General features: G+C 46.9%; 1 protein-coding gene across 2 annotated transcripts in view; it reads right to left on the bottom strand.

Moving 5' to 3' along the window:
* Window positions 1-14,119, bottom strand: part of LOC122935953 (cytochrome P450 2K6-like) — a 213,291-nt gene extending 199,172 nt beyond the window's left edge. Inside the window, exon 1 of one of the 2 annotated variants that reach the window (XM_044291918.1) lies at window positions 13,851-14,119. In XM_044291918.1, the coding sequence (XP_044147853.1) occupies window positions 13,851-14,036 (186 nt within the window). In that variant the 5' untranslated portion in view covers window positions 14,037-14,119. The remainder of the gene's footprint in view (window positions 1-13,850) is intronic. The other variant, XM_044291919.1, reaches the window with a different exon arrangement.
* Window positions 14,120-15,816: the final 1,697 nt, after the last annotated feature.

Genomic DNA, 15,816 nt, shown 5'->3' with positions numbered 1-15,816 from the left:
TCCCATTCGTCACCTAGAAATCATGCGTCAAAATCACACCGCATCCGCACTTGCTTGCGGATGCTTGCGATTTTCACACAGCCCCATTCACTTCTATTGGGCCTGTGTTGCGTGAAAAACTCACAATATAGAGCATGCTGCGATTTTCACGCAACGCACAAGTGATGCGTGAAAATCACAGCTCATGTGCACAGCTCCATAGAAATGAATGGGTCCGGATTCAGTGCGGGTGCAAAGCGTTCACCTCACGCATTGCACCCGCACGGAAAACTCACCCGTGTGAAAGGGGCCTTACTGTGAGCAAAGACCTATTATAGTGAAGCCTACTCAGAGATTAGGTATAACGGAAAGATTTGAACCTGTTCTGTGCTTTTCACAAGCACCTGGTTTTGGCTCACCATAACTGATGGAAATAACTGACTAAATAACAGTGACCATGGCTTTAGCACACAATTATATTAGTGAGAATGTGAAATACTAGGCCGAAATCTTGGTTGGTGCATCTCCACACAGTTTTTTAATTTTTTTTGTGGAAGTTTGGGAAAATAGCATATACACATGCAGCCAAGCTAAACTTGATGGTTAATCCGTTAAAGTATAACTGTCATTTATTTTTTATTTTTTTTGGAGTATTGGATTGTGGTGATTAATATCTCCTTGGTGGCCCTATTTCAACTTTTCACTGTGTATTCAATTACCCCTTAATTCCACAGTTTTGTTCCCTGTACTGCCAATTTTTACCTGTTCTTAAAATCAGGTTGCTAGGCATGATCCGTCTATGTGTTGAAGGACGGAGGATGCAGAAGCACCAGTGTGCAAGGTCAGATTACAGACAGCCAGGGACTGCAAGTAAATGATTAAAGCCAGGTCCTCCCCAGCAGCTGATAACAGTGCCTGGGCTGTGTGCATTTCTCCCTGTCCCTGCGCTTGGCAGACGCTCCCTCACTCAGCAGAGCTGGAGAATGCAGAGTTGAACCAGCGCAGACCAGGGAAGGGAGATCTGACGTATGCTCAGTGTATAAATGAAAGCAACATGTGGTAAGAGGACCCCTTTGTGCTGCAGGAGATTAACCATTTAGGGGGGGGCTCTGGTTACTGACACTTTTGGGGGCTATTGTTACTGGCTAGTGAGGGCAGGTGGGATTAGCCTCAGGGGGAGGACAGTGGCTGCCATCTTAACTGAATAGTGAAATTGCAGTTTTATGCAGACTGGTTGCTAAGGGCTGAATCTTATAAAATATGGAGTAAGTCAGTCTAATAGTAACTGATTCTGGAATATCATGTTATTAGTAACTACATATATAAAAATTAGGGTCTAAGTGTGACAGTTATCCTTTAAGTAAAGAATGGGAAGAAAAAGATAATTTACTTTTAAATGGATTTTGTCACAAGATAATCAAGATAGCACTGTGCCATGTGTTATCAGAGTCAATTTTAGCTTTGCTACATCTGTACATGTCTTACCGTACATTACGCAGGGTAGAGCTGAAATACTATAACTGAAATACTAGGCCAAAATCCATGTAGTTGCATCTACACACATTTTAAATTTAATTTTTCTTTGCTGAAGTTTAGGGAAATATCATATTGTGAGTCTTACTATACACAGGGTAGCACAGGGTTATCTGATTGATAACGTGAAAAACGAGCTGAAATCTCTGTTGGTGCATCTCCAAGCACTTCAAGTGTTGCGGCAAAATAATTGCACAGTAGGTTGACAACTTGAGTTTTACACTAGAGAAATTGCTTTCTGAATCTGCATATTTTAACACCTAAAAGACATTAGGCATTAGGCCCAAATCTGTTAGTGGTGAGGATACTGCATTATTTGCAAAGTCAACTGTCAGTAACAGTGACTTCATAGTGTTTGTGGAAAGGGAAGGACCTTGTATTACGCCTCCTGTATTTATGTTCCAAAAAACAAATTTGTAAGCTGTTTTATACTTTGTGTGACTGTGTATATTTTGGTCCAAAAATGTCAGGTTTAGGCTACTTTCACACTTGCGTTCGGGGTACCGCTTGTAAGTTCCGTTTGAAGGCTCTCACAAGCAGCCCCGAACGGATCCGTACGGCCCCAATGCATTCTGAGTGGATGCGGATCCGCTCAGAATGCCTCAGTCTGGCACCGTTTGACCTCCGTTCTGCTCAGCAGGCGGACACCCGAACGCAGCTTGCAGCGTTCGGGTGTCCGTCTGGGCGTTCGGAGCCAAATGGATCCGTCCAGACTTACAATGTAAGTCAATGGGAACGGATCCGTTTGAAGTTGACACAATATGGTGCAATTTCAAACGGATCCGTCCCCCATTGACTTTCAATGCAAAGTCTGGATGGATCCATCTGACTAACTTTCAGACTTAGAATTTTTTCTGACAGATAATGCAGACGGATCCGTTCTGAACAGATCCCATTGTTTGCATTATAGGAGCGGATCCGTCTGTGCAGACACCAGACGGATCCGCTCCGAACGCAAGTGTGAAAGTAGCCTTACAGAAGGGTTCCAAAGGGGTCATTTAATAAAAATTGTGATTTAGACGTGGTTTTAATAACCCTGCAGTGGCGATCGATGCGCTAAAGTGCGACTTGCTTAACCCCTTCCCGACCAGCACTTTACTAGTACGGTGCTGTCCGGGTCTTTAAAGATTGGAACCCGCTCATGAGCGGAGCGGGCCCTATAGCCACCGGGGTGCCTGCTGTTTCATCATGTCTGCGACCGGCAATAATGCTGATCGCGGACATTTAACACTTCAAATGTCAGCATCTGAGAGCATGAAATACTGGAAGCATGTGCTTCAAGCTTCCCCATATGGTGATTGTATTCTTATATGGAGCAGCCCGTGTCATAGAGAATGACAGGGGCTCCATAGGAAACTAGTACATTTTGTCATAGACTCCAATGCTACATCTGAGGTGGCAACAGCATGAGGAGCCAACACAGTGGCCCAGTGACAGAGTGGTGAGGGTTGTAACAGCATAAGGAGCCAACACAGTGGCCCAGCAACAGAGTGGTGAGGTGGCAACAGCATGAGGAGGCAACACAGTGGCCCAGTGACAGAGTGGTCAGGTGGCAACAGTATGAGGAGTCAACACAGTGGGCCCAGTGACAGACTGGTGAGGGTGGTAACAGCATGAGGAGTCAACACAGTGGCCCAGTCACAGAGTGGTGAAGGTGGCAACAGCATGAGGAGTCAACACAGTGTCCCAGTCACAGAGTGGTGAGGTGGCAACAGCATGAGGAGTCAACAAAGTTGCCCAGTCACAGAGTGGTGAGGTGGGGGGCAAAAGCAGTGGCAGTAACAGCACAAGATGGTGCGTGGCAGTAAGAGCAAATGGCAGCAGGTGTGTAGCATCAGGCGGGCAGCAACATTCGAATAGTGGCTGAAGCAGGTGACCAGAAGAAACGGGTCTCTTTTGACAAAGTTTGGGTGTGGCTACCAGAATGATCTAGTCTGATGCATCAGGCACTGGCATTTGGAAATCCTGGCTGATTCATGCCTGATTCACCTTCACAAAGGTCAGTCTCTCCACATTTTGGTTTGAAAGACGAGTTTGCCTTGGGGTAACTATGCTCAAATCGTGCCATTTGCGCAAGGGAGTCAGAGGGACTCCCTGCCTCCATCTCCACTGCATACTGCCACGATGTGTCGGGGGTCATCTGCCTGGTCTTCCTCATTGCCCTCTACCTCCTGTCACTTTTGCAGAAAAAACACCCATTTTTGTATACATTGCTTGTGCGTGAATGTCCTCCTCCTCCTCCAGTTCAGCCCCCACAGGGCTCAGATGGCCATGAGATGTGGGTGCCATGTCTCCTGTCCTCTGGCCAGACAGATTTAGCAGCATCTGTTCCAGGACATGAAGCAGTGGAATGGTGTTGTTCATCACGTAGTCCTTGCAAATGACAAATAAAGTGGCCTCCTCTAAGGGCCTTAGCAAACAGCAGGTGTCACGCATGAGCTGCCACTGGCTTATGTCAAAGTTACACAGGGGGGTGCTCCTGTTTGCCTGCATTATCAAGAAATCGTTTATGGTTTCCCTTGACCCATTAAGTCAGTCCAACATGTGGAAGGTGGAGTTCCAACGGGTGGAAATGTTGCATACCAGTCAATGTTGGGGAACGACATTCTGCCTTTGCAGTTCAAGAAGGGTGTGCTTTGCAGTGTAAGAGTGGCTGAAGTGCATGCACAATTTCCTGGCCATTTTCAGAATGTCTTGCAGTTGGGTGGAAGACTTCAGGAACCACTTTACAACCCGATTATCCACGTGCACCATACAGGGCGCATGGCTCAGCCCTCTTTCACACCATGTTTTTCACGTTGTTGGTAACCATGGTTCCGATCTTAAGTTGGCGAGGAGACAGCCAAGATTTGATTTCTTGATACAGGACACAGAGCAGTTCCTCACCTGTGTGACTCCTTTCGCCCAAGACAAACTAGGTGCAGAACAGTGTGACACTGCTGTGCCCTGCACATGTGGTATGCTGAAGGAGCACTCCAAATTGTTCTAGCAGTGGAGGTTGAGGACAAGGTGGAGGATGAGAAGTCAGCGGAGGACATTGGAGCAGGACCCACATATTGAGACCGTGGAGGCGGCAGTGCTGTCACCTGGCCAAGTTGTTGGAAAAATAATGATGGCTTGGTACTCTCAACCTTGGCTTGTACTTTTGTATATTTATTATAACCACACTCCAAAACTGGTTGTATCAGACTGCAAATTTACCCCAAAGCAAGGATGAATGGACTTGCTTTTATATGTGAAATAAACACACCCCAAAACTGTTTTTATCAGGCCGCAAATTCACCCCAAAAGCAAAGATGAATGGACATACCTTTATATATTACCAAAACTGGTTGTATCAGACAGCACTTTCTACCCAATAACAGATTACTGCAATTACTGTTTCAAACAACCTAAAATCTGTAGTAAAGGATCGCTTTTAGTAACCCCAATACATGCAACAAGGTGTAGTAGAATAGCTCCTATTACCCAGGCTTTACACTCTCCTATTAGTCCCTGCTCTCTCCCTACACTGTGGATAATGCCTCCCTATTCTATACTACAATATGAATAAGCTTTGCCTGAACTGCTCAATCGTTCTTTTTCTGAATAAAGCCTTTCCTAAACACTATCCCTAGTGCCTGTAACTAGAGTTGAGCGAACACCTGGATGTTCGGGTTCGAGAAGTTCGGCCGAACTTCCCAGAAATGTCCGAGTTCGGGATCCGAACCCGACCCGAACTTCGTCCCAAACCCACACCCCATTGAAGTCAATGGGGACCCGAACTTTTCGGCACTAAAAAGGCTGTAAAACAGCCCAGGAAAGGGCTAGAGGGCTGCAAAAGGCAGCAAAATGTAGTTAAATCCCTTGCAAACAAATGTGGATAGGGAAATGAATAAAACTAAAAATAAAATAAATAAAAATTAACCAATATAAATTGGAGAGAGGTCCCATAGCAGAGAATCTGGCTTCATGTCAGCAGAGAATCAGTCTTCATGTCATAGCACAGAAACATACTTCGCATCACCCACCACTGTAACAGTCCATTGTCAGATATTTAGGCCCTGGCACCCAGGCAGAGGAGAGAGGTCCAATAACAGAGATTCAGGCTTCATGTCAGCAGAGAATCAGTCTTCATGTCATAGCAGAGAATCATGCTTCGCATCACCCACCACTGTAACAGTCCATTGTCAGATATTTAGGCCCTGGCAACCAGGCAGAGGAGAGAGGTCCCATAACAGAGAATCTGGCTTCATGTCAGCAGAGAATCAGTCTTCATGTCATAGCAGAGAATCAGGCTTCACGTCACCCAACACTGTAACAGTCCATTGTCAGATATTTAGGCCCTGGCACCCAGGCAGAGGAGAGAGGTACCATAACAGAGATTCAGGCTTCATGTCAGCAGAGAATCAGTCTTCATGTCATAGCAGAGAATCATGCTTCGCATCACCCACCACTGTAACAGTCCATTGTCAGATATTTAGGCCCTGGCACCCAGGCAGAGGAGAGAGGTCCCATAACAGAGAATCTGGCTTTATGTCAGCAGAGAATCAGTCTTCATGTCATAGCAGAGAATCAGGCTTCACGTCACCCACCACTGTAACAGTCCATTGTCAGATATTTAGGCCCCGGCACCCAGGCAGAGGAGAGAGGTCCCATAACAGAGAATCTGGCTTCATGTCAGCAGAGAATCAGTCTTCATGTCATAGCAGAGAATAAGGCTTCACGTCACCCACCACTGTAACAGTCCATTGTCTGATATTAAGGCCCTGGCACCCAGGCAGAGGAGAGAGGTCCCATAACAGAGATTCAGGCTTCATGTCAGCAGAGAATCAGTCTTCATGTTATAGCAGAGAATCATGCTTCACGTCACCCAACACTGGAACAGTCCATTGTCAGATATTTAGGCCCAGGCACCCAGGCAGAGGAGAGAGGTCCCATAACAGAGAATCTGGCTTCATGTTAGCAGAGAATCAGTCTTCATGTCATAGCAGAGAATCAGGCTTCGCAACACACCCCACTGTCACAGTCCATTGTCAGATATTTAGGCCCCGGCACCCAGGCAGAGGAGAGAGGTCCCATAACAGAGAATCTGGCTTCATGTCAGCAGAGAATCAGTCTTCATGTCATAGCAGAGAATCATGCTTCACGTCACCCACCACTGTAACAGTCCATTGTCAGATATTTAGGCCCTGGCACCCAGGCAGAGGAGAGTTGTCCCATAACAGAGATTCAGGCTTCATGTCAGCAGAGAATCAGTCTTCATGTCATAGCAGAGAATCATGCTTCACGTCACCCACCACTGTAACAGTCCATTGTCAGATATTTAGGCCCTGGCACCCAGGCAGAGGAGAGAGGTCCCATAACAGAGATTCAGGCTTCATGTCAGCAGAGAATCAGTCTTCATGTCATAGCAGAGAATCATGCTTCACGTCACCCAACACTGGAACAGGCCACTGTCAGATATTTTTAGGCCCCGGCACCCAGACAGAGGAGAGGTTCATTCAACTTTGGGTTGCCCCGCAATATAATGGTAAAATGAAAATAAAAATAGGATTGAATGAGGAAGTGCCCTGGAGTACAATAATATATGGTTAAGGGGAGGCAGTTAATGTCTAATCTTCACAAGGGATAGACAGGTCCTGTGGGATCCATGCCTGGTTCATTTTTATGAACGTCAGCTTGTCCACATTGGCTGTAGACAGGCGGCTGCGTTTGTCTGTAATGACACCCCCTGCCGTGCTGAATACACGTTCAGACAAAACGCTGGCTGCCGGGCAGGCCAGCACCTCCAAGGCATAAAAGGCTAGCTCTGGCCACGTAGACAATTTAGAGACCCAGAAGTTGAAAGGGGCCGAACCATCAGTCAGTACGTGGAGGGGTGTGCACACGTACTGTTCCACCATGTTAGTGAAATGTTGCCTCCTGCTAACACGTTCCGTATCAGGTGGTGGTGCACTTAGCTGTGGCGTGTTGACAAAACTTTTCCACATATCTGCCATGCTAACCCTGCCCTCAGAGGAGCTGGCCGTGACACAGCTGCGTTGGCGACCTCTTGCTCCTCCTCTGCCTTCGCCTTGGGCTACCACTTGTTCCCCTGTGACATTTGGGAATGCTCTCAGTAGCGTGTCTACCAACGTGCGCTTGTACTCGCGCATATTCCTATCACGCTCCAGTGCAGGAAGTAAGGTGGGCACATTGTCTTTGTACCGTGGATCCAGCAGGGTGGCAACCCAGTAGTCCGCACACTTTAAAATGTGGGCAACTCTGCTGTCATTACGCAGGCACTGCAGCATGTAGTCGCTCATGTGTGCCAAGCTGCCCAGAGGTAAGGACAAGCTGTCCTCTTTGGGAGGCGTATCGTCATTGTCCTGCGTTTCCCACCAGCCACGCACCAGTGATGGGCCCGAGCTGCGTTGGCTGCCACCCCGCTGTGACCATGATTCATCCTCATCCTCCTCCTCATCCTCGTCCTCTGCTGTTGCAAAAAACCTCCCTCTGAGTCACTTCTAAGAGACTGGCCTGAAAGTACTAAAAATGACCCCTCTTCCTCCTACTCCTGGGCCACCTCCTCTTCCATCATCGCCCTAAGTGTTTTCTCAAGGAGACATAGAAGTGGTATTGTAACGCTGATAATGGCGTCATCGCCACTGTCCATGTTGGTGGAGTACTCGAAACAGCGCAACAGGGCACACAGGTCTCGCATGGAGGCCCAGTCATTGGTGGTGAAGTGGTGCTGTTCCGCAGTGCGACTGACCTGTGCGTGCTGCAGCTGAAACTCCACTATGGCCTGCTGCTGCTCGCACAGTCTGTCCTGCATGTGCAAGGTGGAGTTCCACCTGGTGGGTACGTCGCATATGAGGCGGTAAGCGGGAAGGCCGAAGTTACGCTGTAGCGCAGACAGGCGAGCAGCGGCAGGATGTGAACGCCGGAAGCGCGAACAGACGGCCCGCACTTTATGCAGCAGCTCTGACATGTCGGGGTAGTTGTGAATGAACTTCTGCACCACCAACTTCAGCACATGCACCAGGCAAGGGATTTGCGTCAAACCGGCTAGTCCCAGAGCTGCAACGAGATTTCGCCCATTATCGCACACCACCAGGCCGGGCTTGAGGCTCACCGGCAGCAACCACTCGTCGGTCTGTTGTTCTATACCCCACCACAACTCCTGTGCGGTGTGGGGCCTGTCCCCCAAACATATGAGTTTCAGAATGGCCTGCTGACGTTTACCCCGGGCTGTGCTGAAGTTGGTGGTGAAGGTGTGTGGCTGACTGGATGAGCAGGTGGAAGAAGAGGAGGAGGAAGCTGAGTAGGAGGAGGTGGCAACAGGAGGCAAAGAATGTTGCCCTGCGATCCTTGGCGGCAGAAGGACGTGCGCCAAACAGCTCTCTGCCTGGGGGCCAGCTGCCACTACATTTACCCAGTGTGCAGTTAGGGAGATATAGTGTCCCTGGCCGTGCTTACTGGTCCACGTATCTCTGGTTAGGTGGACCTTGCTACAGATGGAGTTGCGCAGTGCACACTTGATTTTATCGGATACTTGGTTGTGCAGGGAAGGCACAGCTCTCTTGGAGAAGTAGTGCCGGCTGGAAACAACATACTGTGGGACAGCAAGCGACATGAGCTGTTTGAAGCTGTCTGTGTCCACCAGCCTAAATGACAGCATTTCATAGGCCAGTAGTTTAGAAATGCTGGCATTCAGGGCCAGGGATCAAGGGTGGCTAGATGGGAATTTACGCTTTCTCTAAAATGTTTGTGAGATGGAGAGCTGAACGCTGCCGTGTGACATGGTTGAGATGCTTGGTGTCGGAGGTGGTGGTGTTGGTGGTACATCCCCTGTTTGCTGGGCGGCAGGTGCCAACGTTCCTCCAGAGGCGGAGGAAGAGGCCGAGGCAGCAGCAGCAGAAGAGGCCGAGGCGGCAGCAGCAGAAGAGGCCGAGGCGGCAGCAGCAGAAGAGGCCGAGGCGGCAGCAGCAGAAGAGGTAGCAGGGGGAGCCTGAGTGACTTCCTTGTTTTTAAGGTGTTTACTCCACTGCAGTTCATGCTTTGCATGCAGGTGCCTGGTCATGCAGGTTGTGCTTAGGTTCAGAACGTTAATGCCTCGCTTCAGGCTCTGATGGCACAGCGTGCAAACCACTCGGGTCTTGTCGTCAGCACATTGTTTGAAGAAGTGCCATGCCAGGGATCTCCTTGAAGCTGCCTTTTGGGTGCTCGGTCCCAGATGGCGGCGGTCAGTAGCAGGCGGAGTCTCTTGGCGGCGGGTGTTCTGCTTTTGCCCACTGCTCCCTCTTTTGCTACGCTGTTGGCTCGGTCTCACCACTGCCTCTTCCTCCGAACTGTGAAAGTCAGTGGCACGACCTTCATTCCATGTGGGGTCTAGGACCTCATCGTCCCCTGCATCGTCTTCCACCCAGTCTTGATCCCTGACCTCCTGTTCAGTCTGCACACTGCAGAAAGACGCAGCAGTTGGCACCTGTGTTTTGTCAACATCAGAGACGTGCTAAGGTGGTATTCCCATGTCCTCATCATCAGGAAACATAAGTGGTTGTGCGTCAGTGCATTCTATGTCTTCCACCGCTGGGGAAGGGCTAGGTGGATGCCCTTGGGAAACCCTGCCAGCAGAGTCTTCAAACAGCATAAGAGACTGCTGCATAACTTGAGGCTCAGACAGTTTCCCTGGTATGCATGGGGGTGATGTGACAGACTGATGGGCTTGGTTTTCAGGCGCCATCTGTGCGCTTTCTGCAGAAGACTGGGTGGGAGATAATGTGAACATGCTGGATCCACTGTCGGCCACCCAATTGACTAATGCCTGTACCTGCTCAGGCCTTACCATCCTTAGAACGGCATTGGGCCCCACCAAATATCGCTGTAAATTATGGCGGCTACTGGGACCTGAGGTAGTTGGTACACTAGGATGTGTGGCTGTGGCAGAACGGCCACGTCCTCTCCCAGCACCAGAGGGTCCACTAACACCACCACGACCATGTCCGCGTCCGCGTCCCTTACTAGATGTTTTCCTCATTGTTACCGTTCAACACAATAAGAAAAATATTATTTGGCCCAATGTATTGAATTCAAATTCAGGCCTTTTTTTACAGACACCTAACACTATCTGGCTATCTATTTAGGTACCGTATTACACTAATAAAGGCACAGCAGTAATGACAGATTTAGCTGAATATAAATTTGAGGCCTATTATTTAGGCGCTGGGTGACAGGTATACGTTTACAGACAGAATTAGACTTGGAAATGCACAGTAGCGTGTGTGTGAAGTTATTGAGAATGACCCTATCAGCACCTTGAATCTAATATACCCTTTTAGGGATAGATTTAAAGTAGGCCTGATACAGCAGAAACCACTAATTTAGAGAATTGCTAAATTGGGAATTGTATTTCAACCCAGAACAAAAACTGTGCTTTGACGGACCTAAAATAAATTGACCAGCCTCAGCAATAACCACAGATTTAGCTGAATATAAATTTGAGGCCTATTATTTAGGCACTGGGTGACAGGTATACGTTTACAGACAGAATTAGACTTGGAATTGCACAGTAGCGTGTGTGTGAAGTTTTTGAGAATGACCCTATCAGCACCTTGAATCAAATATACCCTTTTAATGAATAGATTTAAAGTAGGCCTGATACAGCAGAAACCATTAATTTAGGAAATTGCTAAGTTGGGAATTGTATTTCATCCCAGAACAAAAATATATCCTTTGCCAGACAGCAGACAGTATTACATTTGGCTGGCCACAGCTGAAACACCAGATTTAGGGTACTGCTATTTTGGCAATTGTATTTCACCCCTCAATAAAATAGCAAGCACAGCCAAGCCCCTTATGTAGGATATAGCCAAAAAATAACCACACTATTGATTGTTAAATGGACTTGGTGACAGCTTGCCCCTGATGTAGGATATAGCCAAAAAATAACCACACTATTGATGGTTAAATGGACTTGGTGACAGCTTGCCCCTGATGTAAGATATAGCCATAAAATAACCACACTATTGATGGTTAAATGGACTTGGTGACAGCTTGCCCCTGATGTAGGATATAGCCAAAAAATAACCACACTATTGATGGTTAAATGAACTTGGTGGCAGCTTGTGCTGGCGCACCACAAGACACAAAATGGCCGCCGATCACCCCAGAAAAAAAGTGACTAAAAAACTATCTGGGCAGCCTAAAAACAGTGAGGAATTGAATAGCAGCAGTTCAATGATCCACAGCTGTAGATTGATCACTGACTTAAGTCTTTTGGAGGAGTTAATCACTGCCTAATCTCGCCCTAACAGTCGCAGCTGCAACCTCTCCCTACACTGATCAGAGCAGAGTGACGTGCGGCGCTACGTGACTCCAGCTTAAATAGAGGCTGGGTCACATGCTGCACTGGCCAATCACAGCCATGCCAATAGTAGGCATGGCTGTGACGGCCTCTTGGGGCAAGTAGTATGACGCTTGTTGATTGGCTGCTTTGCAGCCTTTCAAAAAGTGCCAAGAAAGCGACGAACACCGAACCCGAACCCGGACTTTTACGAAAATGTTCGGATTCGGGTCCGTGTCACGGACACCCCAAAATTCGGTACGAACCCGAACTATACAGTTCGGGTTCGCTCATCCCTACCTGTAACGTCTTTCCCTGCACTAAGTTCACTGTAAAATGGTGGAGACCGAGCATGAGGAGGCTTTGTATAGGGCTGTGACATCACAGGGGCTAGCTATCTGCTGATTGGCTGTCTGCATGGCATTGTGGGTGCTCTTTTGTACCCGGGCTTCTTACTATTACTTTGTAACACGTGCAGCAGCCATTTTGGAAAAAAATGTGATTCGTTACCACAAAGCTTGAGGAAATTTTCCAGAAATTTGGATTGAATTACACTTCGTCAGCTTCGATTCGCTCATCTCTGCTCAGGATCCCCGCAATCAGCTGCTAGAAGTGGCCAGGCGCTCCATTAGCACCATAGCCTCTTACTAGGCCATGTGTCGTTATTGTACATCGGTCACATGACCCAGTTGCAGCTCAGCCCCATTCAAGTCCAACACCAAGCACAGCCGCTATGCGATGTACGGCACTGTGCTTGGCAAGCTCCTGGGAGGGCCCCGCACCGCAACAGAATTTTATTATTGCATTCTATCACCTGCTGCTGATCTTCCACAAATATTAATACAGAGATTAGATGTGTCGTTATTGGTCTTAGATGGTCTTCTCCCATTACACCCCTTCTTCTGCCATGGCAGAGAGAAAGAGCTGTGCCAACCTCAGTCTTTTGAACTTAGGGTTGCTGGCACTATTTGCTAACCTTTGTCCCTTGCTGTCACTAAGGGCACTGTGTGAGATGAGGTCTTCCCCTTACCTCATGGATGGTGCACCCAAATTTTGGAAAATCTTAAATAATTATAATGGAAACTATTATGAGTTTATCTAATCACCAGAGTTTACACCTGAATTTTGCCACGTGTTCAACAAAAAATAAATCAGCATGAAAACCGGGTATATCCCACCTCCCATTATATTTTAATGGGATTGTTTGCTATAGTTCATAAATGGCAGAATTTTCTATGCATGGATTTGAAAATCACATTGCACAAAAAATGAATGAACACGCCAATTCTTGAAACGGAATAAGGCTGAATCCATATGAGAAACAGTCATATACAAAGACAATTGCATAGTAGAAATTCAAGGCTGGAGTATGAGATGGAATTTTCCTGGTGCCATGTGTACACACCAAAGTAGTGGGTCCAGCAGCAGAAGTCTTGAATAAAACCATTATTTTTTTATTTAAAAAAAATATATATAAAAAATCCTAAATATTTATTTCATGGTTTTATTCAAAACCCAAGTGATGGACCCACTACTTTGTTTTTTCAGTGGATTTGCTTCTCCTAAGGATCCGTCCACCGAGGACTAACAAAAACAGTCAGCTGATTGCATTTATTTCTTTGTGTGTCATGTGTACATAGCCTTATATTATCACAACCACGTGTGAAGAATTATTCGCAGAAAAATTTTCACTGCAGATTTTGCTTTATTCCCCAGTAAATTCCTTATATTGCCACAGCCACATGGGAATAATTTTTTGCTGAATATTTTTCACTGCAGATTTTGCTTTATTCCACATTAAATTCCTCAGTGAATCCATGGCAAATTCCCAAAAAGTTTTGTAAAATCTCATTAATTTTGCAGGCATACACTGTGCCTTTTTCACCTGCAATTCTGTGGCAGAAAATAGGCAATGTTATCTATCACATGTGACCGTGCTTTTAGTCATATCTATGTAGAGAATGATGGTCTTGGGATTTCTAAATAATAAATGTATTTTATAGATTTGTCATGACTGAAATCTCCTTACCTTTAGATAACTGAGATGAGGTTTCTTTAAATCTATGAGGTGCAAATTCCCAATCAGCGGCAAACATCTGGGTCCAGGAGGAAAATTCTTGACATGGTTTTTATTCCAACCTTTTATCAGATTCAGGATAAAGAGAAGAGTCAAAAACAGCACAAAATAAGAAGCTACAGAGAACCCGAAATCCATTGTAGTGACCAGTGTTCATGCCAATACAGAAGTCTGGCAGCTGAGGAGTGTTACCAAGTGCTGTGTCTAACCCTTGGTCTCCACCTTTGTTACACTGAGAGTACGGAATGTCCAAAAATACTTGGAATGAATATTAACTGGAGAATTGTTAAAGGGGAAGTAATATGTGAACAAAGTTCCAGCAAAGAAACCCCTAAAATCACAGTTTTATTGATATACATTAAAAAGATCCCAAAACGGACCTCCGATACCAAGACAAAAAATAAAATAAAAAATTAACATTAAGTGCTTTATTAATAAACTGCATCCAGGTAATTGATAGTACTGCTGGGGAAGGGGGGGAGGGATACATTGTCTCTATACTTACCCCTATCATAAAGCCTCAGCCCAGGGAGGACCCCCTGATGGTGGAGACCCCCTGTCCACGTTCCTAGGCTATTAATGACCTTATGTTGTCCCTAAGGGTTTTATCGTCTAGATACCCCCGGGTTTGAGGCAAGGATAGAAAAGTGCCAAAAAGAAAAAAAAAATATATATACAAAATATACTGGATGCTACAAACAAAGTGCATATACATATAGTCAGGGTTAACAAAATAGTCAACACCCAAAAGAAAAAACCTCAACACATTTCGCCCTAGGTAATACTATGGGATCATCAGGAGGTGAATAAATCAATTATCATAATTTATCAAGCACTGATGTAGTACGATAAATACTGGGACAATACCAAGTTGCATAAGAAGGATAACCGCTATACATAAAATCTATATAGGGAGCGTACTGAAACCGACCAACTTAAAATATGGCACCAGTTGCGGTCCGCCATAGCCACAGTTATCATATGTGGCTATAATATCGGTGCTTTGGTCGCAGGTCCTGAAGGCCAGAGACAAGTGTGTTCCACATCGGTTAGGCGTATAGTGCACCCTACTTAGACAGCATCCCTGTCATCCTACTGCGGATAGCCTTGATAAGGCCCACAATATTCCAGGCCTTCTTGTGTTTGGCGCCCCCCCGCTTTACAGGGGGAGCGCCAAACACAAGGAGGCCTGGAATATTGTGGGCCTTATCAAGGCTATCCGCAGTAGGACAACAGGGATGCTGTCTAAGTAGGGTGCACTATACGCCTAACCGATGTGGAACACACTTGTCTCTGGCCTTGTCACGACCATGGTTGTGGTCGTGACTCCTTGGTTCGCATGCTGTTGTTAGCGGTTTGTCTTATGTTGTCTTCCACAGGTGTTGGCTCTGTATCTTGCCTCACGTGTGGTTGCCGCTGGCAACATAAGGTTGTTGGCAGTGGAGCGGCCTGAGCGGTTGCTAGGCGCTCGCTGTCACGGCATGCGGTTGCCTCTGGCAACGTGTGGTTTTAGTGTTCACTTTTTATGTTTGGTGAAAGGGAGTTTGATGTTTGTACACTTCCCCTTTAAGTGACACTTACCTGGTTTGGTGATGGAAGGGTTAAACTCCTTTCCTATTGTGTGTGTGGGTGTGGTCGCTTGGGCTATTTAGCTTCCTGCTGGATGGCAGAAGCTGGAGGGGTACTCCAGGCATGTTGCTGGAGCCGTTCTCCTGGTATCCTGTTACCATCCTTCCAGTAAGGGCCACCCTTCCGGTCATACTGTCACGGCTGAGGATGGGGGAAACCCTCAGCTGTGCGATGATCAGAAGATGTCCGGTCGCTACTCGGCCAGGACGACAGAATTAGGGAGCAGGTCACCTCCTATTGCGTCCCTAACACTGACCCTGTCTCCTAGCCGTATGAGCCGACCCCGATG

The sequence above is a fragment of the Bufo gargarizans genome, chromosome 4 (assembly GCF_014858855.1).
Source record: "Bufo gargarizans isolate SCDJY-AF-19 chromosome 4, ASM1485885v1, whole genome shotgun sequence".
NCBI classification, from domain to species: domain Eukaryota; kingdom Metazoa; phylum Chordata; class Amphibia; order Anura; family Bufonidae; genus Bufo; species Bufo gargarizans.
Note: the sequence above shows the minus strand (reverse complement) of the source record. Positions and strands in the feature narration are given on the sequence as shown.